The 27,762-nt window shown below is 39.5% G+C and overlaps 4 protein-coding genes across 12 annotated transcripts in view; 2 read left to right on the forward strand and 2 right to left on the reverse strand.

Annotated features, from left to right (window-relative positions):
• On the forward strand, positions 5,527-7,124 carry LOC109833312 (oxygen-evolving enhancer protein 3-1, chloroplastic-like). The gene is given in 5 exon segments (XM_020400940.1): positions 5,527-5,642; positions 5,644-5,876; positions 6,467-6,477; positions 6,479-6,763; positions 6,849-7,124. Coding segments are annotated over 5 exon segments (693 nt in total). The 5' UTR covers positions 5,527-5,577; the 3' UTR covers positions 6,948-7,124.
• Positions 7,497-17,963, reverse strand: LOC109833309 (54S ribosomal protein L24, mitochondrial). Its single transcript, XM_020400929.1, has 2 exons — positions 17,767-17,963; positions 7,497-8,274 (listed from the first exon to the last, which is right to left on the reverse strand). Exons 1-2 carry the CDS (start codon positions 17,961-17,963, stop codon positions 7,848-7,850), a joined length of 624 nt encoding a protein of 207 aa, XP_020256518.1. The 3' UTR covers positions 7,497-7,847.
• Positions 17,977-27,762, forward strand: part of LOC109833311 — an 18,076-nt gene continuing 8,290 nt past the window's right edge. For 4 of the 7 annotated variants that reach the window (XM_020400933.1, XM_020400938.1, XM_020400936.1 and 1 more), the window contains exon 1: positions 17,977-18,313. The gene's annotated coding sequence lies outside the window, so the exon portion shown is untranslated. Of the gene's footprint in view, positions 18,320-27,762 lie in introns of all 7 variants that reach the window. The other 3 variants (XM_020400935.1, XM_020400934.1, XM_020400937.1) reach the window with 1 other exon arrangement.
• On the reverse strand, positions 20,175-22,008 carry LOC109833310 (22.3 kDa class VI heat shock protein). 3 transcript variants are annotated; one of them, XM_020400932.1, is made up of 3 exons: positions 21,640-22,005; positions 21,463-21,552; positions 20,175-20,480 (listed from the first exon to the last, which is right to left on the reverse strand). In XM_020400932.1, exons 1-3 carry the CDS (start codon positions 21,797-21,799, stop codon positions 20,215-20,217), a joined length of 516 nt encoding a protein of 171 aa, XP_020256521.1. In that variant the 5' UTR covers positions 21,800-22,005; the 3' UTR covers positions 20,175-20,214. The 3 variants fall into 3 exon arrangements, with proteins under 3 accessions (XP_020256521.1, XP_020256520.1, XP_020256519.1); XM_020400931.1 differs by having other exon boundaries at positions 20,175-20,477; positions 21,463-22,008; XM_020400930.1 differs by having other exon boundaries at positions 21,463-21,999.

The raw sequence follows: 27,762 nt of genomic DNA on the forward strand, positions 1-27,762 counted from the left end.
GACAGCACTGAGCCTTCTAGATTATTATACATAAACCAATATGAGTTTGATAAAAAGTGAGGAATGTATGTTAAGATGCAATGAACATTTAACAATTGTGAGCAAGTAAACTTGAATATGTTGTTTCAGACAGGAATATCTTATTAATGTACAAGAAATATGGAAGAAATATTAGTGTTTCATCTATTTAACTTCTCCATCATCAGGGGTGGGGGGACTAGCCACAATTCAATCTTGCATCTGAAAACTGCAACTGAGTTTGTTTTCAGCCAACGCCAATTTCAGGGGAGATCAACGTTTTGGACTCTCCCCCCTATGAAACAAAAGGAATTTGAAATTAGGATATTGGAGGGAAAATATACTGAAGAAAATTTGTTCTTAAGTTATTTAAGTCATTCTCTTTCAATAGCCTAAGACCATCTCCAACCCATTGCACCAAAATGGTGCAAAAGTCACATCAAACCGTAATTCATCTTCAACCCACTACACCATTTTTTGCACCAAAAAAGAATATTCTCAGTATATTCCTTTTTATCTACTTTTATATTATTATTTTCTATTCCCTATATTTTTAACTATTTCAACAATTAACCCCACATATCAAATTTTGTTTTTTCATATATTTTTCAAACAAAATAATTTATTATTTAAAAAATTAAAATAATAAAACAATAAAATAATATTTTATTAATTATGAGGTAAAAAAATAAAAAATTGAAAATTTTAAAAAAAAGGAACAATAATGCAGCGGATGAACAGACCATCTCCAACCCATTGCACCAAAATGGTGCAAAAGTCACATCAAACCGTAATTCATCTTCAACCCACTACACCATTTTTTGCACCAAAAAAGAATATTCTCAGTATATTCCTTTTTATCTACTTTTATATTATTATTTTCTATTCCCTATATTTTTAACTATTTCAACAATTAACCCCACATATCAAATTTTGTTTTTTCATATATTTTTCAAACAAAATAATTTATTATTTAAAAAATTAAAATAATAAAACAATAAAATAATATTTTATTAATTATGAGGTAAAAAAATAAAAAATTGAAAATTTTAAAAAAAAGGAACAATAATGCAGCGGATGAACAGTGTGACGTCATATTTGGCGTCGAACTGTTCATCCGCACCAAAATGCCGCAGCAAATGCGGCATGATTGGAGCATGAATAGTTCAACGCAGCGGCATTTTGCCGCTGTGTTGGAGATTCCCTAATGACCTCTAAAGCTGTTAGTATAAGCAGCTAGCATTACCTCAAGAAGGCGAGCTAACTTCTAGTTTCTGTAAGGCGCATGATCTATTCTATTTACAATAAGTTGTTAATAGAGTTACTTCTCAGTGAAATGAGACAAAACAAATCATCCTGTTAAAGTCACACCAGCTACAGTGCCACTGACTATGCTATAGTATCCATGTACCTACATCTACAGTATCCACCAACTTACAGCTACACTGCAGCCGCTACCTATTCTACGATACCTTGCTATCATGTGCCGCCCTATTAGTCCATTGGTCACTCTATCTTCTTGCTGAGAGAGTGTGGAGAGAAGATAGATCCACTCTATCTTCTCATTGACAGAGTGTGGAGAGAAGATAGAGTGGCTATTGGACTAATAGAGGCGGCACATAATAGACAGGGTGCTGCAGGATATAGCGGTTGCATTGTAGCTGTAGGTAGATGGATACTTATATGTAGGTAGGTGGATACTATAGCATAGTCAGTGGCACTATAGCTGGTGTGACTTTAACAACCCCCGCAAACTCACAGTGAATCGAAAACTGAGAGTTTAGATAAAAAAGAGTCAAAATTTGCAAAAGACATGTGTCTGAGAGTAGATGAAAGAGTCTTAACTCTGGTGACGAAATCGATAATATAGGATGTAATCCAGGAGTGCCGATAAGAGAAACCCAATGGTTTTATGATCGATCGGGTAGGATAGGAATCCAAGAGCATCAATAGAGGAGAACTCAATGTCGACGAGATGAACAGCAAGGATAGTAATCCTTATACATCAATGGAGAAATTTGTAGTGGCAACGAGATTGAACGGCGAGAGATAGAAATCCTTGTACATCGACGGAGAAGATATTGAGAGTCGATGATGAGACCGTGAAGAGGAGAAGCTCATTGCAAGGAAAATCTCAATAGTTGATGTTGAGGCCGTGAAGAAGATATCTCACATAAAAGAAAGAGATGTGAGTCTTAGCCGAAATTTTGAATATGACGGCAATGGGTTTTGAAAGGTCGCCGATATGAATAAGGAGCTCAATTGAAGGCCAACAGGCGTGCTGATGTTCAATAGAACATTGAGGAGAAGCTCGACATGAAGTCGATAAAGAAAAAACAATTCGCCAGTATCCCAAATGGTGAATAGGAAGCTTAGGCCTGTTGAAATTGGGATGATAGGATACGAATAACCACAGGTCGCATAATATAGGCCATATTCTGTTAAATGGTATGAATCCACTGATCACGAGGAAGTATCAATAGAGGAGTCATCAGGAGCAGTCTCTATTACAGCAGATGCAGCAGCAACGACCCATTGTTCAGTACCATAAAGCCGACTCAGAGGTTTGCGATGAGCGTCCAAATAAACAAATAGACTCGAGCTGTAAAGTACGAGTGTGAACATCAAGGTGATCACGCGGGTCAAAGTTTTAAAAGCCCCAATGTAATTAGGTAGCAACCACCAATTTTCCTTAATTAATGAGAAGAATTTAGGAAAGGAGTAGGTGAAGGGATGAGAAAGGAGGTGAGGTTGAATACAAGAATCAGAGAGGCTCTCTGAGGCGAGATTGACTCCGTCATGTTCTTAAAGAGAGGGATGGTTTAGGTGACCGATCAAAGCCTGATGTTGAACCCGAGTGATTTTAGGAGTGAGGATCTATAATTTGCTATGAACTAAGGCTAAGGTGGTCAATGGTTTCCGCGACAGAGATCAAGTGTGAGGGAGAAGATAACTCTGTGCTACGGTTGAGATCGGTGGGGCGAGCTCAGAGCATTGGGCGAGTTTGTCAGAGACAGAGACGATTTGGAGTAGCAGTGATGGTTAAGGCATCATCGGCGAGCTAGAGAGCAATGCTGAGACGTCCTTTTCTTAGAGTGGGCCTCAGAAGTGGTCCAGTCAGCTGAGTCAGCGTTGGGAATCAAGATGCAGCGGTACGACAAGCAGGAGGAAGGAGGCACAGTTGGGGACGATGGTTATCGTTTGCGTGTGGTCGAAGGGTGACCAACACAACGTGGTGGTGGTGGTGGCGCATAGAGTTGATTTCTTTGCTAGGCAACCTCAAGGCTAGGCGTAGCAAGCAAAGAATGCGGCCAACGCTTTACAATTTCAGAGCTGAAACGAGATTTATCTTGTGAATTATTGCGGTGAGGTTCAGAACTTCATATAGAACTTGATACCATTGGATGAGGTTGGACTTGGTGTGAGGTTTTCTCCTTATTAGGATAACCACAGCTGATTGGTTTAAGATCAAGGACTAGACTGAGGCGAGAAGGAGACTTGATCACGATTCCAAAAATAGTATCTCGAACCCTAGTGAAATGAGGGAGAGCTCGGAGAAGGAGGTCAAAGTCTTTCGAGGTTATTCAGAGACGCGAACCGAGAGCAGAGCCAACCTAATCCTGATGTCCAATAGCCGGAGATGATAATGATAACGGCCAAAAAGGCAACACCAACCAGTAGTGGTGTTGGCAGTGATATCTAGATCTGGGGCCATGGAGAGAGTGATTAGCAGCAGTGACAGTCATGGAGACTGGAGGTAAAGGCGTCGTAAATGAGCGAGGGATGGAATGATATCCTCAAATAACTTGTGTTGAAGATGGAGCAACATCATCTTTGAGTAGGGCGACGAAACTTCAGTTCGTCAGCAAGGAAGAAGACTCTGAGAGCATGAGGAGCATCAGGGTCGTAGGAGACTTCATTAGTTACAGATGTTAAGGCCCGGAGTGGAACGATCAAAGGAGACTTGGGGAGATGTGGTTGAATTGGATTGTGAAGGGAGACTGAGTAGCAACGTCCATGAATCTGCTCCGATAAGCAAGCTAAGCTGAGGGTCGAAGGTGGCTGATTTGAGATTGCAGCTTGATGGACGAAGTTGAGGCTGTGATGAATAGTGGCACCGACGATAAAGACTTAAATGGATGTTGGCCAGATAATTTCTAGCTTAGTTGAGATGGTGGACGGCTGAAATTCTAGGTTTGCAGTTTTGGTGCCACCGAGGGGAAGAATGTCAAGATGAACCCCCTTGACGGTCCAAGATGTTGGAAGAATAGATCTCTCTAGATCAACAAGACTAGCTCTGATACCATGTAAAATAAGGTATGAGAGAGAACTATTTCCTTGATTATGTTTGGGGTAGGAGACCCGATATATACACACACACATTGAGGGAGTGTGGGGGAGAAGATAGAGTGCCTAATGGACTAATAGGGCGACACATAATAGACAGGGTATTGTAGCACAGGTAGCGGCTGCACTGTAGCTGTGGATAGGTGGATACTGTAGATGTATATAGGTGGATACTATAGCATAGTCGGTGGCACTGTAGCTGGTGCGACTTTAACACATCCATATGCCCAATTATCGATCTTTTGCTACAATTTTATGGTCGGATTCCACCTATTTACACAACTTGATATTTTGCAGCAGTAGAACCTAAAATGAACTTACATTAGACAAGGTTAAAGTATGTTCTTAAGAGAAAGTGATCTGCCAAGTTTGATCAAGATCAAAGTCATCAAATTTGTGAGTAAAGTTTGTTTAAATTTTGGTCTAGGAGATTCAAAATACCCTTCGGTATCATGAACTCAACTCAACCTCTCATGACGGGTCTGATATTTCGACCCGTTATATCATAACGGAGATAGTGTTTTCATCTCCTGGCGTCACTTTTATATCTACAAGGCAGCTAAACTAAGGATCCATTGCTCAAGAGTGTAACGGCTTTTTCCTCAAAACTCCCAAACTCAAATCTACATTTTCTTCTTAAATTTCTGTAGTTACACACCATTTAATGAAAGTTTTTTTTTACCTCTCCCTATAAGAGAGCCAAACTCCATGATTACCCTCTCAACTAGTTGAGTTGCTCAAATTTGTGCAAGAAGTAAGCTGCAAAAGGGGTACTGCACTTACAGTTGCAACTGTAAAATCTAGTTACAATGAAATAAATACTTGCGACAGAGTAAAAATGGTCCAATTGTATGCAACTGTAATGCCCCCACAGTACCAAATGCCCCCTTTGCTAGCCCTGGAACTGGAGCGGGCACGAATCCGGATCCAGTACCGTTAAACACTGCCCGGCTGACATAAACCAGTGATGAAAGGGCAACACTAGTTCACACATGTCAACCATCCATTGGGCCACAAAAAACTCAATCCAACCAATGCAACATCAGACCACAAAACATGACACGTGGCAACCACCGAGTGGCCGCCAACTTATCCACATTGGCAATCCTTAGATAAGGCATCCTGCCCGTTGCCCGAAATCATTAAAATACCCACAAACTCCAAACTTAAACCAGGAAGCCATTTTTCAAGAGCGACAGAGGGAGAGGGAGAATGGCACAAGCTATGGCTTCAATGGCAGGCTTACGTGGAATCACTCAGGCCGGCTTGAGCGAAGCCTGAGCTTAGTGGGCAGAGCAGGCTGACAGGCTGCCCAGGGAGCAGCCGTTGTGGTTGTGGGCGAGCTGGAATTAGGGCCCAACAGGCGCAGAGGGCGAGGTTGCGGCCCAAACAGGGAGGAGGAGTTGTGCTTGGGCTGGTTGCCCGCGGACTGGCCGGTGGTCTTTTGTTCAGGCCGTGCTGTGATGCCAAGTCCATTAAGTTGGGCCACCCCTCCACCCTCGGTGGACTTCGTAAGTTTTTTTTTTTTTACCTGACATATTTTTCTCTCTTGCTCGGTTTAGAGTTGCAATAATGACAGATACATTGAGATTCTTAGGTAATTTGGATGCTTATGTTGCAATTGAATTCTACGTTTGAATCGACTAAAAACTTTATATGGGTAATTTTGATTCGAATAGAAAATTGCTTAGTTGATCTGACGAGCATTCTGGATGATTAGTTTTGCAATTGATCAATTCATGAATTAGCTAAAACAAAGGTTATTTCAAAGTCGTTTCACAATATGGTATATTTCCTGAAGAAGTCATAATAGAGAAATTAAAGTGTAGAGCCTTTCAGAGAATAACGAAAAATGTCTTCGTAAGAAAATACAATGTCTGGAGCGACATTTTCTTGGATAGAAGTATAGACATCATGCATCAATTGCATCTAATTCCAGATAACACGATTAATATCAACCGCTCTTATTTTGCATAAAAGTTACAGTTAGCTATAGCTCTAAACACAATTATTTCCATCTTCTAAAGTGTATATCATGATATATTGAGTATACAGTTTGCTTTCCCCCCCCCCCCCCCCCCCCCCCTTCTGCTATGCACAGCCGGAACATTGGAACTCAGATTGAACAAGAGACTTTGATCTCCCACTTAAGGACCGATTCTACCTCCAACCGCTCCCACCAGCAGAGGCTGCAGCAAGAGCCAAAGAATCCGCGAAGGACATCCTCAGCGTCAAAGAGCTCATCAACAAGAAAGCGTGGCCCTACGTAATGAATGACCTCCGCCTCAAGGCCTCGTATCTCCGTTACGACCTCAACACGGTGATTGCAGCAAAATCCAAGGAAGAGAAGAAACCCCTCAAGGAACTCACAGGAAAGCTCTTCAATACTATTGATGAAGTAAGTTCATTGGCATGTGATCTAAAAAGAGTAGTAAAGTTCTACTGAAGATTAATGTAATTTCGTTTGTGTGGTTTGGTTTCAGCTTGATCATGCGGCGAAGACTAAGAACGCTGAAGAGGCAGAGAAGTATTATGCAGCGACCAAGTCGGCTCTGGACGATGTCTTTGCCAAGCTTGGTTAGAGGAAACAAATTTATGTCTGTAATGTTATCTTTCAGTTTTCTTTGTCTATATAAGAACTAAGTCCAATTTGTGTGATTTCTGGTACGTTTGTCTCAAGAAATTTGTGCTTGTGGCAACATTCAGATCTTGCAGCTCAAAGACAGGGTAACAGGAAACAACTTTTGAGAAGCTATTAATCTTTATTTGTCGCTAAACAGATTGCATCAGGGATAAAAAAACACCTTTTTTTTAATTGTGGGCTTCTACATTAGTAGGTCGAGAATAATCATGAACAGCAGTTATAAGGCTCACTTAATCTGCTCAGTAAACACTTTCAGCTCACCATTGTTGAGAATCTTGTCAACATTAACATGCCTGGCTCTGCGAGTTCAGAGTCGGAATATATGCATCCTTCGCAGTTTGCAGGAAAACAGGTTGGTTCACCTATTATACCCATTCATTGTAATGCAAAATGAAAACTGCCTCCTATAAACACCAGCCGGCAAATTATTTCAGATTAAATTTAACCGACATCAAATTTGAAGTGCTCGAATCAAGAGAACTTTGAATTTCATAGACAAATCTTAGAGCTTTATTTTGCATAATACTTGAAACAAACAAATATCGAATTCAAAACTTGGATCCTGGTTACACCTTCACTGCTATAGATAACTAGGACTTGGAGCTTGAAGTTTGCAAACAATCATGAACCAACATCAGATGTGACAACTCAAAGCTAGAGACCTAGAGGAACAATAAAATGATACATAAGATCATCAAGATACAGCATTTGGGTTCAACAAAGAATTCTCCATCAGAGGCCTATCTACTTGTAAATTTTCACTGTTTAGGATAAGCAGTACCACGTTTGCTAGGCTTTCGTCATAATCACAACAAAAACTCTGAATAAGGTTTTGAGTCTATTGCTCTGCCTTCTTAAAATCATCAGTACTTTCTTCCTCACTCTGCTCTGCTTGATCGCTACGCGTACCTAACTCTTTCATTAGTATCTTTGACTGAACTCTTCTGGCTTCTTTCCTGGCCTCCTCTTTTTCAAGCTTGAGTTCTTCAAAACCCTTTGCAATCTTATCTTCTTCTTCAGGGGTGAAGAAGCCTACTTCCATGTTACCAAGTTCAGCATACATTTTTTCAACCTTAGCCTTCCAGACTAAACCCATTTCAGTGTCCATCTTCTCGTAAGGGGTCTTCAAAAGGTACTCATCAATCCCACCAGCTTTGTCAATCCACCTCAGGGCATGGGTGGTGACTTTAATACAAATGTGTTTGTCATGGATATAGCTAAAGAGGCGTTTCTCCTGTACATTAGGCTTCCAACTCCGTCTAGATCTATAGGAATAAGAGTGATGTAATGTCAGAATGGAGTATATCTGACTGAAATTACAGCAAAAAAAAAAAAAAAAAAAACCCCATATGACAATGAGATATCTGAAACTATCATATGCATTGGTTTCCTTAACTGCGGATGTTTGAATGATAATAATATGGTACATGAAAATATAATGATTAACCGCGTTATCCAAGCAGAGAAGAATGCAAGCCTGATGCAGTACATTTATTAACTTAGAATCCTTGTTAAGATCTACCAGAACTATTTTTTCTTCAAATCTTAAGAAAATCTAATTTCATCCATTTATAACCAATCATCATCTATTCTAAATTCACAATTATATTGTCTTTCATGTTGTACAAATATACTATAGATCTACATTTATAAAGGCAAGATCGAAAAAATGAATTTTCAAAATTCTCTCAAATAAACACTATAAATAGAGAGACTTTAGAAGCCATGTTAGTTCACATAGATGTCTAAAAACGTTGAAGTTTGGATGGTCATTGGTAGTTTTCTAGTATATACCTGACTTGGCCGACCTTTCTGGCTGTCACATCTTTTTTCTTCCTCAGTAGGATCACTCATTTAATAATGATTCAGCCTTGATCATAACTATTAGCAGTATTTTGGTCATAATTTAAAAAAAATGCTAAAATAGATGAACAGGATCAAAAGATACAAATACTAGAAAATATATACAACATCACGAAAAAGCAAATAGCAGAACAAATTCAGGCTTACTCCAAATAACAACCTCGTAAGACAGAAAAACTTAGGAAACTAGATATTAACATATTAAGTACGAGAAAATAGCAAAATATCCAACTGAAGCAACTGCCTTCAGAACCAATGACAGAACAAGGTAATGTAAGGGATGGTGATTGCATCAGCTTTTAATTTGATGTGCCAACGTAGCAAATAGCCAAGCATCACATGCAACAAGAAATACACCTCAAAAGTGCTCCTTGAGTGTGTAGTTTGCGACATTTACTTAAAGGCTGAATTTTTATACCTGCCATGTAGCAGCTTATTCCCAGCGTAGGGATTGTACCTTAAGAATTTAATCCCTACAAAGTAGCAACTTGATTAGGTTATTCCTTTAAATCACCTCACTCAACCACTTAATACCCGCCATCCTGCACCAGTTCAAGCCCCGAAAATCAGACCTAAGGGTAGAGCTATCTAAATCATTAACATCAACTAAAATATGTTAGATTTAATCTAATAAATCTATTTGTGGGCACATATGATTAATCAATGTGTATTGCTATCTTTCAGGATAACCCACTAAAGTGATCAATTAAGTTGGGTTAATGGGTATTTAAATATAATCATGGGGTCAAATGTGCAGATACCAGGTTGTAATTGTAATTTATTGAGGGGCTAAATTACAAAAGTACAACATCTATAAATAAGGGGTTATGGTCCCTAACCTAGGGTTACATTCTCTAATTCTCTACACCCCCATCTAGCTAGAGAAATTCGGATTTAGAGAAACTCTAAGGTTAGAAGATCCAAAACCCATCTCAAGGTTCATCCATGAATTCAGGTATAAACTTCCGCTCTTTTAATTATTGTTAATCTCTTTGAATTAATCATGGCTATATGGTTTTAGATCTCAAGTTTTGGTTTAGATCTAACAAGTGGTATCAGAGCCACCTTGATTAATTCTTAGGGATTTAAGTTTTATTGGGTTTTTTGATCTTAAATCTCTGGTTAAAGATTCATTTTTTTGTTCGGATGAACAGTAACAAAAATTTTCGGATGAACAGTAATTTTTTTGGTCCGGGTGAACAGTAACGAAAATTTTCGGGTGAACGGTAAAGTTTTTTTCGGATGAACAGTGAAGTTTTTTTGGATGAACAGCAAAGTTTTTTCGGATGAACAGGAACTGAAAAATGGCCGGTGAACAGTAACTTTTTGAATTTTTTGGATTTTTCGGTGGTTTTTTTCTTGGATCTGGATCAAGAAAACTAATTTTTTCGATTCCAGATCTGTTTTTTGATTTAATGGCGGCGGTTTCAGTTTGAAACCCTAAGGGTTCGTGCGTGAAAACGTGCCGAACGTTAAGGAGGTAGTTACCTCAAATTTTGGCGAAGCTGAAAGCTTCAAACGAACCTCGCGTTCGTTCATCTTTAACCGAACTTCGCGTTCAAACGAACTTCGCGTTCGTTATCAAGTGAGCCTCGCGCTCAACGAACTTCGCGTTCGTTCTAAGGTGAGCCTCGCGCTCAATTCAGGTGAGCGTTAAGCTCAATTTAAACGAACTTCGCGTTCGTTCTCATGTGAGCCTCGCGCTCAACTCAGGTGAGCGTCAAGCTCAATTTTAACGAACCTCGCGTTCGTTCTAAGGTGAACCTCGCGTTCAACTCAGGTGAGCGTCAAGCTCAATTTTAACGAACCTCGCGTTCGTTCTAAGGTGAACCTCGCGTTCAACTCAGGTGAGCGTCAAGCTCAATTTTAACGAACCTCGCGTTCGTTCTAAGATGAGCCTCGCGCTCAGTTCTAAGGTGAGCCTTGCGCTCAGTTTTCAGTCGAACCTCGCGTTCGAGCTTCAGTCGAACCTCGCGTTCGTGCTTCAGTCGAATCTCGCGTTCGTGCTTCAGTCGAACCTCGCGTTCATCTTTTTTAACGAACCTCGCGTTCGTTCTCAAGTTGAACCTCGCGTTCATTTTTTTTAACGAACCTCGCGTTCGTTCTCAAGTTGAACCTCGCGTTCATGCTTAAGTGAGTCTCGTACTCAATACAGTCGAACCTCGCATTCGAAGTCAAGCGAACTTCGTGTTCACTATGGTTAAGCCTCAGCTTTTCATGGGTCCATTTTGGTATACTTAATTTATTCAATTAAGTTATGCGTCCTAATTAAGCTGTGAGACCCCAATTAAGTTTTTAGAAATTCAGTTGATTTAAATTGAAATTTTTTAATTTAAATCTAATTTGGTTTTTAATCAATTATTTAATTCAAATATTATGACACTAAGGAATTAAGGTTGTCTCTCACTCCAATTGATTAATTGAAACAAGAAGTTGCCAAAGTAACCTCTCTTGTGTAGATTGTTCATGAGGAATGTGAGATGTTTGTGTGTATGCTTTCGTGTAAATATTTAATCGGCCCAAAGGAAGGTTAATATTTATTTAGACTGTATACACATCTGCGATGATAAGCGTGTGACAATTATAAGGTTTACATGTGAATAATGAATCGATCCAAAGATAGTTTCATTATTTGACATGAGTTATTGTCAATGTTTGATCATTGCAACAAGGTATCACTTACAAGTTAATATTACTGTCCAAAGACTTGATATTAATGTTGTGCCGGTATCTTGGATGGGGATTGTCATTATTTGAATTTTATTGATTATGGTTATTGATGTGAGCATTCTTTTGTTTTATTTCAGCTAATGCATCTGCTGCAACAATTTCTGCTAACATCAACTCAATTCCCATGCTAAATGGGACAAACTTCAAGGTTTGGAAAGAGAACATATTAATTGTTCTTGGCTGCATGGATCTTGACTATGCATTAAGAACTGAACAACCCCAACCTCTCAATGCGGATAGCACTCCTGATGCAAAGAAGGAGCATGAGAAGTGGGAGCGTTCAAATCGCATGAGTCTTATGATCATTAAGCGCGGCGTTCCGGAAGCCTTCAGGGGCATAGAATCCGAAGGGATTACTAAGGCTAAAGATTTCCTTGCCGAAATTGAGAAGCGTTTTGCGAAAAACGATAAGGTAGAAACAAGCACGCTTTTAGCTCGCTTGATTTCGATGAAGTATAAGGGCAAGGGAAACATCAGGGAGTACATTATGGAAATGTCTCATATTGCTTCAAAACTTAAGGCACTTAAACTCGATCTTTGTGATGAGTTATTAGTGCATCTGGTTCTGTTGTCTCTTCCTGCACAGTTTAATCAATTTAAGGTCAGTTATAACTATCAAAAGGAGAAATAGACTCTAAATGAGCTCATTTCATACTGTGTGCAAGAAGAAAACAAGTTGAAGCAAGATAAGACAGAAAGTGCTCATTTGGCCTATGCCTCTAAGGATAAGGGCAAGAAAAGGAAGAATGATAAGGAAGCTGCTAAGGGTCCAGTTGAGAAGAAACAACATAAGGATAATCAGGGTTGTTTCTTCTGTAAGAAGCCTGGACATGTAAAGAAGGACTGTACAAAATATCACGCCTGGCGTGATAATAAGGGTACGTTCCTTGCTTTGGTCTGTTCTGAGGTTAATTTAGCTTCAGTATCTAGAAACACTTGGTGGTTAGACTCTGGTGCAACTACTCACATAAGTGTTTCTATGCAGGGCTGCCTGAGCTACCGAAAGCCAAGTGATGTTGAAAGAAACATCTTTGTGGGCGACGGACAATCGGTAGATGTGGAAGCAATTGGACACTTTAGGTTGTTGTTAGGAACTGGTTCTTATTTGGACTTAAAAGATACTTTTGTAGTACCGTCTTTTAGACGGAATTTGATTTCAGTTTCTGTATTGGATAAATCAGGTTATTCTTGTTCATTTGGAAACAATCAATTCAGTTTATCTTTTAATTCAAATGTTGTGGGAACCGGTTATTTGAGTATTTATGACAACCTATATTTGCTTGATACAATTGCTTCTTACAATGAATCCTTGCATGTGGAATCACGTGGTACTAAGCGTAAATTAAATAAGAAAAATTCGGCAACATTATGGCATAAGCGCTTGGGTCATATCTCAAAAGGTAGAGTTGAGCGTCTTGTGTCTGATGGTATTTTAGATTCCCTTGATTTTTCGGACTTCAACGTATGTGTTGAATGTATCAAAGGAAAACAGACCAAAGTAAAAAGATTAGGTGCCAACAGATCTTCGGATGTCTTAGAATTGATACATACAGATATTTGTGGCCATTCCCTACGGAATCCTGGAATGGTCAATAATATTTTATATCATTCATAGACGATTACTCACGTTATGGGTACCTATATCTTATTCATGAAAAATCTGAGTCTCTGGACATGTTCAAAGCCTATAAAGCTGAAGTTGAGAATCAACTCAACAGAAGAATTAAAACGGTTAGATCTGATCGTGGTGGTGAGTACTACGGTAGATATGATGGTTCAGGTGAATAACGTTCAGGACCATTTGCTAGATACCTAGAGGAATGCGGTATCGTCCCACAGTACATCATGCCGGGTTCACCTAGCATGAATGGTGTAGCTGAAAGACAAAATAGGACTCTTAAGGATATGATAAGAAGTATGATTGCTCATTCTTCTTTACCAGAGTCACTCTGCGGAGAAGCACTTAAGACAGCAGCTTACATTCTGAATAGAGTACCAAGTAAAGCAGTTGTTAAAACACCTTATGAGCTTTGGACTGGTCGAAAGCCCAATTTAAAGCATTTACATATTTGGGGATGTCCAGCTGAGGCAAGGCTTTATAGGCCAAATAAAAAAAAATTGGACTCCAAAACAGTTAGCAGCTACTTTATTGGATACTCTGAACGCTCTAGGGGCTATAAGTTTTATGATCCCACTATAAGGAATATTTTTGAGACGGGAATAGCAACATTCTTTGAGGATGTTGAGTTTGGAGGGAGAAATAAGGTTAGAGACATTAGTTTTGAGGAGGATTTGGCTTCAGATCCAATCCATACAGTTACTTTTGACAATATTCAGGCTCCTATACCTGTTATTGCTCAAGAAGTAAATCCGGAACCTCAAGATGATAATGTTGAACAACTCCCTGTTTCAGAAGAACAAACTCAACAACCTCAAGAACCAGTGCCATTAAGGAGATCCACGAGAGAAAGGAGAAATGCTATTCCGGATGATTATATTGTATTTCTCCAAGAACATGAGGAAAGTAGTGGAATGTTAGAAGATGATCCAATCAACTTCTCTCAGGCCATGAAAAGTTCTAACTCTCAACAGTGGATTGATGCCATGAATGAAGAGTACAAGTCTATGCAAGACAATAAGGTTTGGGAGCTTATCCCATTACCAGAAGGTGCAAAACCAATTGGTTGTAAATGGATTTTTAAAACCAAGCGGGATGCAAATGGAAATGTGGAGAGGTATAAGGCACGTCTTGTGGCTAAAGGTTATACTCAAAAGTAAGGCATTGATTATACAGAGACTTTCTCTCCGGTTTCATCGAAAGACTCTTTCAGAATAATCATGACACTTGTTGCTCATTATGACCTTGAGTTACATCAGATGGATGTTAAGACTGTATTTCTCAATGGAGACATTGATGAGATGATTTATATGGTGCAACCAGAAAACTTTGTGTCAGGAGACCCAAAGAATATGGTTTGCAAATTAAGGAAATCCATCTATGGACTCAAGCAAGCTCCTCGTCAATGGTATCATAAGTTTCAACAAATAGTTATCTCGTTCGGTTTTGAGATGAACATTGTTGATGACTGTGTATATCACAAGTTCAGTGGGAGTAAGTATATTTTTCTGGTTCTGTATGTCGATGACATCTTGCTTGCCACTAATGATATAGGCATGTTGCACGAAACCAAGAGATTTCTATCAAAGAATTTTGAGATGAAAGATCTTGGGGACGCCTCTTTTATATTAGGGATCCAGATACATCGAGATCGCTCTCGGGGTATTCTTGGATTATCACAAAAGAGCTATATCGATAAGGTACTTAAAAGGTTTGGCATGCAAGATTGCAGACCAGGTGACACCCCTGTTGCTAAAGGAGACAAGTTTAGTCTCAATCAGTGCCCTAAAGGTAACCTTGAAATTCAGGAAATGCAGAAGATTCCTTATGCTTCGGCTGTAGGAAGTCTAATGTATGCTCAGGTATGTACGCGTCCGGATATTACGTACATTGTTGGGATGTTAGGCAGATACTTAAGCAACCCTGGTATGGATCATTGGATAGCAGTCAAAAGGGTTATGAGGTATCTTCAGAAAACAAAAGATTACATGCTCACATACAGAAAATCAGAAAAATTAGAGGTCATTGGGTATTCGGATTCTGATTTTGCTGGATGCCAAGATAGCAGAAAGTCTACATCAGGCTACATTTATATGTTAGCATGAGGAGCTATATCATGAAAAAATGTTAAACAGACACTAGTAGCTTCCTCCACTATGGCAGCAGAATTTGTAGCTTGCTATGAGGTATCCAATCAGGGAATATGGCTGCGAAATTTTATCACGGGACTGCGTATTTTTGAAAATGTTGAAAGACCACTAAGGTTATATTCAATGTTTTAAATATCGGATGTCGGGTTCATGTCGGATGGCTGAAATCCATGTCGGATAGCGAAAATCGGAGATATATCGGGGGACATTAACTAAATATCGGATTGCCATATCGGGTAGTGTGCATATGTATAATATCATGTCCTAAATATAATCTAAGCATTCATAAATTCAATATAAGCATACTTTATAAATTCTATAGACTAAACATATAAAAAAGTAAATAATATATGAATTTGGGTTCATAAATTCTTTCTATCGGGTTCATAAGAAACCCTTAAACATGAGAACGGGTCAAACGGGTTTGAGTATTTATCACTAAACCCAAATCAGATAACAAAAAACAGCTCTAAAAAAAAAGTATCATATCGGTTGATTTTTCAAAGCTAAAAAATAGGCCGATATGCCCGATATGACCCTGATATTTTCGATTTGGTCTTAAAAACCGACATACGAGTTGAAAACGTTCATGTCGTGTCGGTCAAGCCCTCAAACCGATATGTCGGTCGACATGTCGGACATGTCGGCCGACATTTAAAACCTTGGTTATATTGTGACAATAAATCTGCAGTAATGTATTCTAATAACAACAGGAGCTCAATTAAGTCAAAACATATTGACATTAAGTTCCTGGTTGTGAAAAAAAGGGTACAAAGTGGACAGATATCCATAGAGCACATTGGGACAAACTCCATAATAGCTGATCCTCTTACTAAAGGATTGCCACCTAAGGTCTTTCATGAGCATACTGCTCATATGGGTGTGGTATTATTTGATGATATTATGTTTTAGTGGGAGTTTGTACTTGTGGTGCTTTATGTTTGGTTGTATTGTCTGATCAGAATAAAGTATTCAGTTAAGACACTCTGTTACATTATGTTTGGTTTTGACCTCACTAAGGAGGACCAGTTGAAAATAGACATGTACTGATCACATTGCATGTAATTTTCATGCTGCACATCCATGATTGATCTATGTCATTTGATTGTATTGGTATATGTGACCATTGATGGGTCGAGTCACGATAAATGTGACGAATGCCGCTTTGATCCTATATTGATATAGTCAATGGACGAGATTGTTCGGAAATACCTTTTCAGTGATAGCAATTTTTGAGCTCATAAGGTTATACACAATTTAAGGAATCATATGGTGCCTAAGTGGGAGAGTGTTAGATTTAATCTAATAAATCTATTTGTGGGCACATATAATTAATCAATGTGTATTGCTATCTTTCAGGATAACCCACTAAAGTGATCAATTAAGTTGGGTTAATGTGTATTTAAATATAATCATGGGGTCATATGTGCAGATACCAGGTTGTAATTGTAATTTATTGAGGGGCTAAATTACAAAAGTACAACATCTATAAATAAGGGGTTATGGTCCCTAACCTAGGGTTACATTCTCTAATTCTCTACACCCCCATCTAGCTAGAGAAATTCGGATTTAGAGAAACCCTAAGGTTAGAAGATCTAAAACTCATCTCAATGTTCATCCATGGATTCAGGTATAAGCTTCCGCTCTTTTGATTATTGTTAATCTCTTTGAATTAATCATGGCTATATGGTTTTGATATCAAGTTTTGGTTTAAATCTAACAAAATAATCAACTTTATTCACAATTATCCCCTATGTATGCAATCTATACCATCTCAGCTATACTTTGCACATATTCCACATAAGAGAGAGATATCATTTATTGCAAGTCGTAGAAAAGGATAAAGGTAATAATAGATCAAGGAATGCTCACATATCTAGACATTCCAAACTATAATTTAACAAGAAGCCACACAGTAAAAGATTTCCTGTCATTGGCAGTGCCCATTCCTGCCACTAAACAAGACCTACAAATTTTCATGACTATATGGGAACTCGCATATGAACATGATGCAGAAAGAAATATTCCCTGCAGATCAACCAATACTATGGCATTACCTTAAAAAAGACCATGGCGCTTCAAATTCCATCAAACAGGCTCCATTTGTAAATCTAAATATAAGAATTTCATCTAATTCCAAAACACACAACTTCTTTTCTCAATTTACGAACTAACCAGACTCGAAGGTTTCATTTTTAGGGTTTAGGATTTCAGAATTGAGTAGCCTTGAGGCTCACCAACAGTCTAAATGATATCTCCACAATACCTAATCAGTAAAAGGACATGATGCTTCAATTCCATCAACCATAATCAATTAATTCGATCTAAATATATAAAAATCAGAAACTAGGGTTACATTTTTTTAGGGTTTAAAGATTAGGGTTTAGGGTTATTACTTGTTGAGGCCTTGGAGGGCGATCTTATTACCGAACTGGATGTGGCGGCCCGCGAAAATCCCGCGCTTGGCTCGATTCATCACGATCTTCGTGTTTGGTATCATCTTCTTCACTGATTCCATCACTTGAGATGGCATCGAATCAGCTCCAGCTTTCTTCGCGATCTTGTTGTACATTTCTCGAGCCCTAAATGACATTTTTTNATCACGGCCCTTCAAGTTTGTATAGGATCTTTTTGCATAACCCTTTAAAAAGGTCCTAATTTTATGTTCACTCCCTTAGAGCATGCAAATTTTGTTTTGGCCCCAAATCTTTGGAGTTATTTTCACCCGAAACGCGTTCATACTCCGACCCGTTAAAAGCCGCAAACCCCCAAAAACCCCAAAATTCCCATGTCGGAGAAGTCAAATGGAGCTCCGAGAGCGCGCCCAGTCCGGGACACGGCCCATTAGCGATGAACGGGGCAAATAATTGAGCTTGCCGTTGGGAGATCTTACCGGTGGAGAGCGGATCCGAGCCTCCTCTGTTTAGAGAAGTCTTTTGAACGGTGATGGTACTATCCTTAGACAAAATGATTAATCATATATAAAATGTTTATTTTTTTCCTCTTTTCCCCTATATTTTGGTTGATTATGAGAAAAAGGTTGAGTCTTTTGGATGATGGTGCCTTATAGAGATAACTCGTGGACTTCTGCTGTTCTCTGGGGAGAAAATAATTGAGCCATTGATATTATTTTGATTCTGTTACTTTTTCTTATTTCTGGAAAGCGCAACATTTCTGGAAAGTGTTTTCATTAGCTTAGATAGTGACATTTTAAAAAGATCCCAGCTCATGAAAGATGGTTTTCTAGCCATTTTCCTACAAATTGCAGTGTCTTCAACGTAGACTAATATAAAATAATTCAAATATTTACCGTAACTTGTATGTAACAAAAGTTTGAATTGCGTTGAGCAAGTTCTAATTAAGATCGTATTCGGCTTTGATTCATTTTGAAGACATAACCACAAGCATTGTGATCGTCAGAAATACATTTTCACGGATTTAAACTGCAGATGATGAGAGACGGATTGTCAAAGACCCGAAATGATGATCAATCAAGTTTGTGATATTGTTTAAGTCCAGAGATCGTTTTTCTGAGAAAGTGTTGTTAGATATAGTGGCAAATTTGCTGCAGAACTTGGTCTCGATATGTTTGGAGGATTTCAGAATAATATGGAACCTCTCCGTTCAGTGTACCCTTTTGTTTGACTGCTTTTGGTTCTAGAGTCCTTCGATAAAGGGAGAGAACTTTCCACATTATATTTGAAGTACTAGGATGATGCCAAATGTTATGAATGATGAACGGCTGATCAGATCAGTGCTTCTGGATGCTTTACTTTTGATAGAGAAAAGGGAGAGGGAAAAAAAAAAAGCATTGCGCCTTTCGGTGCGCCCCTATGGAAAGCTTTGCTTACAGTGTGTAGAATACACGTCTTGGTGCTTTCTAGAAAGCTTCTAAAGAAAAAACTTACTGAATTGAGTATTATTTGCCTTCTTCTGCGGCTGCCTAAGCAAGACAAAAGTTATAGAGTGGTTGATGTTATTTTACTGGTTTCTTGAATCTTGATACATTTAAACAGAATGGGATTAGAAGTTTGTGTCTTCTCTTATGTGCATCTATTTTGTATATTCTCATATGTGCATCTATTTAGTTCACTTGCAGCATTTTTCCTATATTCTCGTCTGTCTCTTAGTGTATATCAATTTTTCCACTTCAGTGTGCTTTCAATCATTTAATTGTAATTGATGTTTCTTTCTATGTGGTTCTCGCATTTTGCACTAATTATTGATTGATTAGTTTGAAAAAACATTCACTGTAGAAAAACTGCAGACCATTGTCCATATTCACCAATGTTTTAAAAGAGATGCAAATATGACACTTGCTATATCATAGGATTTTCACCCTCATTTCCAAAAATGAAAATCATATTTGGTTATATTGACCCTATTTCCCAACAGATGTACATGAATCATGTATCAAGATGAGAAAGAATAATTATATGATACATATATTAACTGTTTAGGTGTCTTTATCAACTATGGAATCCTGTAGTTTCCTCATGTTAGTTTACAATATAAATCTCCTTTGTCGACATGAGTTGTGCACTGTTATTTCCCATCATAAGTCTGCATTATTTCCTTGGTTATGTGTCCGTATGATTTGCGTGGATATGCGCCATCCAGAGTGCTGTTATAAAAGCTTGAGATTCTATCCTGATTACACCAAAGTTGGCCTGGCTCTTATGGTTATAAACTAAATGGTGTACCTGACTAAAGTTAGAATCATAGAATACATTCTACGATCTGTATGTATGTTAAGTCTGTAGATCATTTTCAATCAAATATGGTATTCTCTACTCTCCTTCTGTTAGAATAACATTACATTATAAGTCTATTATTGTTATCACTCATACACATTCAGATTCTTTAGGCTCCACACCAGAAATATTCTTTGGGATTTTAATCTCGAGAAAAATTTCATTATCAATGTATGCCTCTATCCTCCTCCAATTAGCATCACCTGGTAGCTCTAGGCGCCTCACAAACCCGTGCTCCCACCAGTGGCCTGTCCTCCAGTCTCTAACATTGGATTCTCTGCTCTTCCACTGCCCGCTGATCTCAAGCACCTTTTCCTTCTCGGCACATACCTCAATTTCAATTTTCCTCGCACCTACTTAAAAACCATGAAGGTGTTAGGATCTACTGGTCTTTTCCTTCTTATGTTGTATTATGAATATCATATTTCATATAGCAGCACTCTACAAGGAACAAGCAGAAATTAGTTCATGTTCTGCTCTGTTATAAATTTACTATTATGCCTGACCTATGTTAAATGTCAAAACTGATATTCAGCGTGTTAGTTAAAAAGAATAGCCAAGGAAATGCTCGAAATTCAGCGTGTTAGTTAAAAAGAATAGCCAAGGAAATGCTCGAAATTACTGAAAATTTTTGGCATTTATCACCATGGATTCTTACGTTGAAAGGTATTTCAAGGAATTGTAGACAATTACATCATTGATATTTACATACCAAACAGGTCTGGCCTTATATGATCTTTTGAGGGATCTGGCCTTATATGTAGCTCACTATAAAAAGAGAATTACATATTTGAAATTTGAATTAGTAGATTTTTCATGGGCTCTAGCCTTTAGGTATGCAATTTAGATGAAATATGTGCATGGTAAATAATGCAAATGAAGCATCTTGATCCTCAATAGATGGTTTTGAATCATGCATAGAAGTGAGAAAAAAGCAGATGCGAGATTGATTATGATGGTTGAACTAAAAGCATAAAACTATTTTAATCTTACAATGGTAATTTTACGGATTCCAAATTCACATAGTACAAATTTCACTTGTAGGAAGCCTGGAAATTAGTCATGAACAGAGGCATCTGGAAATTCAAATTATAGAGAGCACACAGCTAGACTTTAGAGGGACAAACAGACATGTAGTCCATATCCTTAAATCATTAATTAGGAAAGTAACTCAGATAAGTCTGAAACATCCAAGAGAAAAAGCATATGAAACAAAGTTCTGATAAAAGAGAACCATGATGATAAAAGATAACTGAGTAATCATATGAAATAACTAGAAAAAAGATGTAATTTCTTCTTATTTGTTTAACCAAATGAAACAGAAGAACAAAAAAGTACCTGGAAGTTCAGCTCTTACAACGTACTCAACATCTGTTTCCACCCAATCAACACTAGTCTTGGAAGCACTCCGAAGTCCTGAGAGCAGTGCTTCCGATTCAAATTCCCACAAAGGAAAGGCATCAGCAGGATCAAAGAACTTCCCAAACAATAGCGGACTAAAAAATGACCCCTCACCGAAAACTCTTTTTACAGGATCGCCACCATGATTGATGAACGTGCTGAAGGCATCTTCAGTGAGCGAGACACGCCATTTCTGTGAATTTTGATCATCTAATTGCACTTCCAGCACCCTTCGGGGTGTCATTGCTGGGCAATGGCAAAGAGAGCTGGCCATAGGGGATTCTACTTTATAGCAAAGAGAGGATGAGGATGCCTTTAGCTAAAGAAGAGGACATATTCCTTTTGAATTGCTTTAGAGAATATTTCTTTCTCTGTGCCTTGTTTCATAGTGGACTCTGGTGTAATAATGGTCCACTTCCTTCTAGTCTTTCCTGTATCAGTATAATATAACCATCAAAAATTCACAGGATAACTTTGATATTGATTCAAGCAAACTACAGATTAAGAGTAAGTATATATCAGTTAAAATTTCTTAAACAAGGATGGTTGTTTATCACAGTAAAAAGTTTCGTTCACATTTACGCCAAAAACTAGCTGAATGGTGGTCATCTTTAGTTGCTTATTTGTTGAATTAACTTCTGAATGTTGTTTTGGCTACAGAAGAAATAGAAGAATAGATTGCAAAAGGAGGATTCTTCCTTTCACGAAGAAGGATGGGATAAGATTATAATGAATTGAAAACTCTAATCTTATTATGAAATCTCTTGGGCTTATATAGGCCCCTTCATACAAACTTACAAATAGCCCCCTTCATATTATTAATATGTCAACACTCCTCCTCAAGATGGGCGAAAGATATCCACTAAGCTCATCTTGTCACATCCTCTAACACTCCTCCTCAAGATGGGCGAAAGATATCCACTAAGCTCATCTTGTCACATCCTCTAATCATATCTACCGAGCTAAGTCCCTTAGTCAGACAGGATATCCACTAAGCTCATCTTGTCACATCCTCTAATCATATCTACCGAGCTAAGTCCCTTAGTCAGACAGTCTGCTGCCTGATCCTTAGTTGGAACATGACTTAACTCTAGTAGTCTACTGCCCAACTTCTCTTTGATGAAGAACCTATCGATCTCGATGTGTTTGGTTCTATCATGTTGTACTGGGTTGTTGGCAATACTGATGGCTGACTTGTTGTCACACCACAGCTTCATCTTGGCTCCTTGATCTAGCTTCAGCTCCACCAGCATACTCTTCAGCCACAGCAACTTCGCAACTCCCAAGGTCATAGCTCTATACTCTGCCTCAGCTGTCGATCTCGTCACCACTGACTGTTTCTTGCTCTTCCACGAGACCAAGTTGCCTTCTATAAATATGCAGTATCCTGAGGTGGACCTCCTGTAATCAGCACAGCTAGCCCAATCAGAGTCGTAGTAACCCTCAATGCTCACATGTTTATTTTTTCTGAATATCAGTCCTTTTCCGGGGGTACTCTTCAAATACCTCAGAATCTGGTACACTACGTCCATATGACCCTTCCTCGGATCATGCATGTAGCGACTCACCACGCTCACTGCAAAAGAGATATCGGGACATGTGTGACTCAAATAGATCAACCTGTCCATCAAGCTCTGGTATCTGTCACGATCAACTGATTCTCTAGCCTCAGCACCCAGTTTGAACTTTTGATCGATCGGTGTAGTTGCAGGTTTGCACCCTAATATCGCTGTCTCTTTGAGAAGATCCATTGCATACTTTCTTTGGGAAAGGACAATCCCCTCCGCTCCTCAAGCTATCTCTATTCCAAAAAAGTATCAAAGCAAGCCAAGATCTTTCACCTCGATTTCCTTACCCAATTTTACTTTGAGTTGGGCAATCTCCTTCTCATCATCCCCTGTAATAATCATATCATCCACATATACCACAAGCATGGTAATGTGACCTCCATTCCGTCGAAAGAACACGGTATGATCGACGTTAATCTGTTGGTACCACATACCTATCATAGCCCTCCTGAATCTGTCGAACCAAGCACGGGGAGGTTGCTTCAGCCCATAGAAAGATTTTTTCAATCTGCAGACCTTGCCTACTGTTTGATCTGTGTCGAATCCTGATGGTATCTCCATGTATACCTCTTCCACCAGATCTCCATGAAAAAATACATTCTTCACATCTAGTTAGTATAGCTTCCATCCACTATTTACTATCAGAGAGATCAAGGTCCGAACAGTGCTCATCTTCGCCACCGGTACAAAAGTCTCATAATAGTCGATACCATATGTCTGACTATATCCTTTTGTCACCAGACGAGCCTTGTAATGCTCAACTTGTTTATCTGGATTCTGCTTTATAGTAAAGACCCACTTGTATCAAACTGCTCTCTTCCCTTCTGGTAGTTTTACTAACTCTCAAGTGTGGTTCTTCTCAAGAGCCCCTAGCTCCTCGTGCATAACCGTTTTTTACTTTGGGTCCTTCTTAGCAACCTGCCAATTGTTAGGTACAGTAACAGAGTCCAATGATGCAATGAATGCTTCATGTGCAGTAGAGATGTTAGAATATGATACAAACTGGACAAGATCCTAATCATATCTATCTAGAGGATTTCTCGCATTGCTACGAGTAGTCCTCCGTACTGACATTGGTGTGGGAGGAGTAAGGAGAGGAATGATATCACATTAAGAGGAATCTGGTGGTGGTGTAGGTGTCTCAGGAGTCGGGACAAGCGTTGGCAAGGGACTTGGCATCAGTGACACTATAGGTATTATTCCTGCAATCTACTTCCTCTTCCTACTATAAGTAAGTAGCTCCCCCTAAACCGTAGGCCTAATACCTCTTGTCTCCTTCTCTTCTTCTTCTTCATTCTCCTGCTCCTCAACCAGTTCTTCCTCCCAAGGAATCAATAGAGAAATTGATTTCTCGGCATTATTCACATTGTTCACCTGCCTCTCATCATTCTCCCCCTCTCGCCTTATACTTTAAGTATCGGGCGAGTTACTAACGGATGAAGTTACCTCCCGGGTGTAATATGGCTCGAGTTCTCGAAAGTGCACATCCATGCTCACAAACAACCTCTTCTCCACCGGGCTCCAGCAAACATATCCCTTCTTTAGTAGCAGAATATCTCATAAAGATGCACTTCACCGCACTGTTTTAAATATCGGCCGATAATCGATATTATCGGCCGAGTTATCGGATTTGGGAGCTCTCCGATAGGATAACTTGGATTTTTAATCGGTTATCGTTTTTGGCAAGTTATCGGGGAGTTATCGGCGTTATCGGTACTTATCGGCCGATAAGGTTTTTTTATCGGGATTATCGGCCGATAAGTAAGGCTATGCAATCGAATAGTTTCATCGTGCAGTCAAGATGCAAGTTTTGCTTTCTATAATTGGTTAGTGATTCTAAACATGATGATTTACATTTTGGTATGTTTATATTTCATTAAGCATGGTTAGATTACATTTTTTAGTTATTATATTATATATATACACCATCTAGTATATCACTCCGATAAATACTACTTATCCCCGATATATCCCCGATTTCCGCTATCCGATAAGAATTTTGGCCGTCCGATAAATTCCCGATAACCGATATTTAAAACCTTGCTTCACCGCTCTAGGGGCAAGCTTCCCGACGGATGATATGTTGTCCTTCACAAAGCACACACAGCTAAACACCTTTAGTGGAAGCATCCTACCATTATCTCCCCTCAACGTCTCACACGGAGACTTCCAATCTAGCACTCTAGAGGGTAATCTGTTGATCAGCTGAGCTACGGTCAACACTGCTTGCTCCCATAATGTTTCTGGGACATTCATGGAGATCATCATGCTTCTAGCAACCTCTAAAAGATGTCTGTTCTTCCTTTCTGCTATCCCATTCTGAGCTGCTGTGTATGAACATGTAGTTTGATGCTGTATTCCCTGAGCTGATAAGTATTCCTCAAGCGCTCTGTTGGTATACTCTGTCCTATTATCAGACCTTAATACATTCACCACTGCTCTGTATTAAGTCGGAACATACCTATAAAAGTTTTAGAAGCAACCAAACACTTCACTCTTATTTTTCATCAAGTATAACCAAGCAACGCGAGAGAAACAATTAATGAAGGTAACAAAATACTTGTATCCATTCATAGAGCTTGTGGAACAAGGCCCCCAAATATCTGAATGTATTAGGTCAAATACATGAGAACTCCTATGATCAGAACTAACATAAGAGCTTCTAGTAAACTTTCCAAACTCACATGCATCGCACACAAGTTTCTGTTTATTTGCTTTCTCAAATAAAGATGGATACAACCTACTTAAAACACTAAAGGATGAGTATCCCAAGCGCTAGTGATGAAGCATCAATATACTCTCAGCACTCATCTCAGATCCTACTCATGCTCTCTCTACCATTGACACCAATGTTGAATCCATCCCTTCACGATCCAGGTATCACAGTCCACTACTCCATGTGCCAGTTCCAAGTCTTCGTCATGTCCCCTTTTCCTGGAAGATCACCTTGGGAATGTCAAAAGAAACAATGTATTTTAGTTGGAGTATGATAGCACTAATGGACAAAAGATTAACTAGAAAGGAATGAGCATGTAAAACATTGGACAAAGTTACAGAACCTGTATAATTGACTGTACCCTTACCAATTACTGGTTAAAATATACCATCAGCTGTTTGGATACTATCAGCTGATGCTAGGTGAGTATATGATGAGAACTCACTAACATTACCTGTCACATGTCGAGACGCACCGGAGTCGACTATCCATTCTGATGATCTATCGGGCGACATAGAAGCAAGAGCATGTCTGTCATCAGTATCTTTGGTTGGATGAGCATAAGTAGCAGTGTTGCCTCTAGCGAAGAACGAATTGGATGCCTCCTCAGTCCCACTCCTCATGTCTCCATCTCCTGCTACTCTCTGTTTTCTCCTGAGTATCTCCAGGAGTGCATGATCCTCCTCAGTAAAGACCACATCAGCCGCTTCCTCTCCCTCTGCTACCATCAGATTTGCTCGGTTGCTTGCTCCTCTTCCACCTCGTTGACCCCCACGGTCACGACCACGACCTCCGAACTGTCCACGTCCACCCGAATCTCCTTCCTTGGGTGGCTTGGTGCAAGCATGCCTTAAATGACCCACTTCACCGCAGTTGTAGTACTGTCGAGTTTCCCCTTTGGATCCAGTGTTCACAGAGTTGGAGGCTACCAGTGTTGACTTTACCAGTGGAAGTCCACATGTCCCAGCCTGTAACCTAATACGAGTCTCTTCCTGGATCATGGCCGAGATTGCCTCCTCAAGCGTGGGAATCTTCGGTTGCGCTAGCAGCAATGCAATCCTCTGAGCAAACTCTGATGCCAGTCCCTTGAGAAACATCATAGTCCTTTCCTGTAAAAAGACCTCTCGTTCCTTGCACTCTAGGTCCTTGCAACTCGCCCGAGGTAAGAAGTGATCATAATCTAGCCACAGTCGCTCCAACTCTGTGGCATACTCCTATACAGTCCTCTCTCCCTAGACTGTAGCGTCGATCTCTCCCTTGATCTGGAACACCCTCAGGTTATTCCCCACCCCATCATAGGTCCTCCTCAAATTCTCCCAGACATCCTTCACCTTCCCGATGCTATCTATTGTGGCGGCGATCGACTGGACCAAAGAGTTGAGAAGCCAGATGTATACCAACATATGAGTGGACTTCCACTCATCTCTTCCTGTCGAGCCCTCAGTCGGCTCTGTCTTTTCTCCTGTCAAGTACCCCTCCAGGTTCCTCCCTGTAAGGGTGTATCTCACCCGTCGTGACCAACTCAGGTAAGTAGCTGGTCCATCAAGCTTCAGATCGATGTGTGGAAGCTCCAACTTTACCGGTGGCCTTGTCGCGCTCTCACCAGCCGACAACTTCATCAGCTGCATCAAACTTGAGACCTCCGCGGGGTTCAACTTCTTAATGATCTTCTCCATCGATCAAGCTCTAGATCAAACACTTGTTGTGCACAGTAAAAATTTCGGCAGTACTTCTGTTGTACAACAAGAGTAAGATCTCAACTAAATCTTTGTTTCTCAAAGAAAACAAGAATCGAAAGTGATATATCTCAACAACGTGAGATATACACTCTTCCTCTCATCAGTTCTAGGACTGAAATGTCGAGGGAATCTAACAAGCTACACACCCAGATCTGGATCTTCCACATCACGGCAAGATCCTTTCTGACAAAATCAGCAGCGGGACCCACGGCGG

Source organism: Asparagus officinalis, chromosome 3 (assembly GCF_001876935.1).
Source record: "Asparagus officinalis chromosome 3, Aspof.V1, whole genome shotgun sequence".
NCBI classification, from domain to species: domain Eukaryota; kingdom Viridiplantae; phylum Streptophyta; class Magnoliopsida; order Asparagales; family Asparagaceae; genus Asparagus; species Asparagus officinalis.

Coding starts and splice junctions, on each gene's coding strand:
- LOC109833309 (XM_020400929.1), bottom strand. CDS start 17,963: ATGTCATTTAGGGCTCGAGAAATGTACAACAAGATCGCGAAGAAAGCT. Junction 8,275..17,766: donor GCCCTCCAAGGCCTCAACAA/GTAATAACCCTA, acceptor TTATTCCTATAG/ATCTAGACGGAGTTGGAAGC.
- LOC109833310 (XM_020400930.1), bottom strand. CDS start 21,799: ATGGCCAGCTCTCTTTGCCATTGCCCAGCAATGACACCCCGAAGGGTG. Junction 20,481..21,462: donor TGTAAGAGCTGAACTTCCAG/GTACTTTTTTGT, acceptor ATGGTTTTTAAG/TAGGTGCGAGGAAAATTGAA.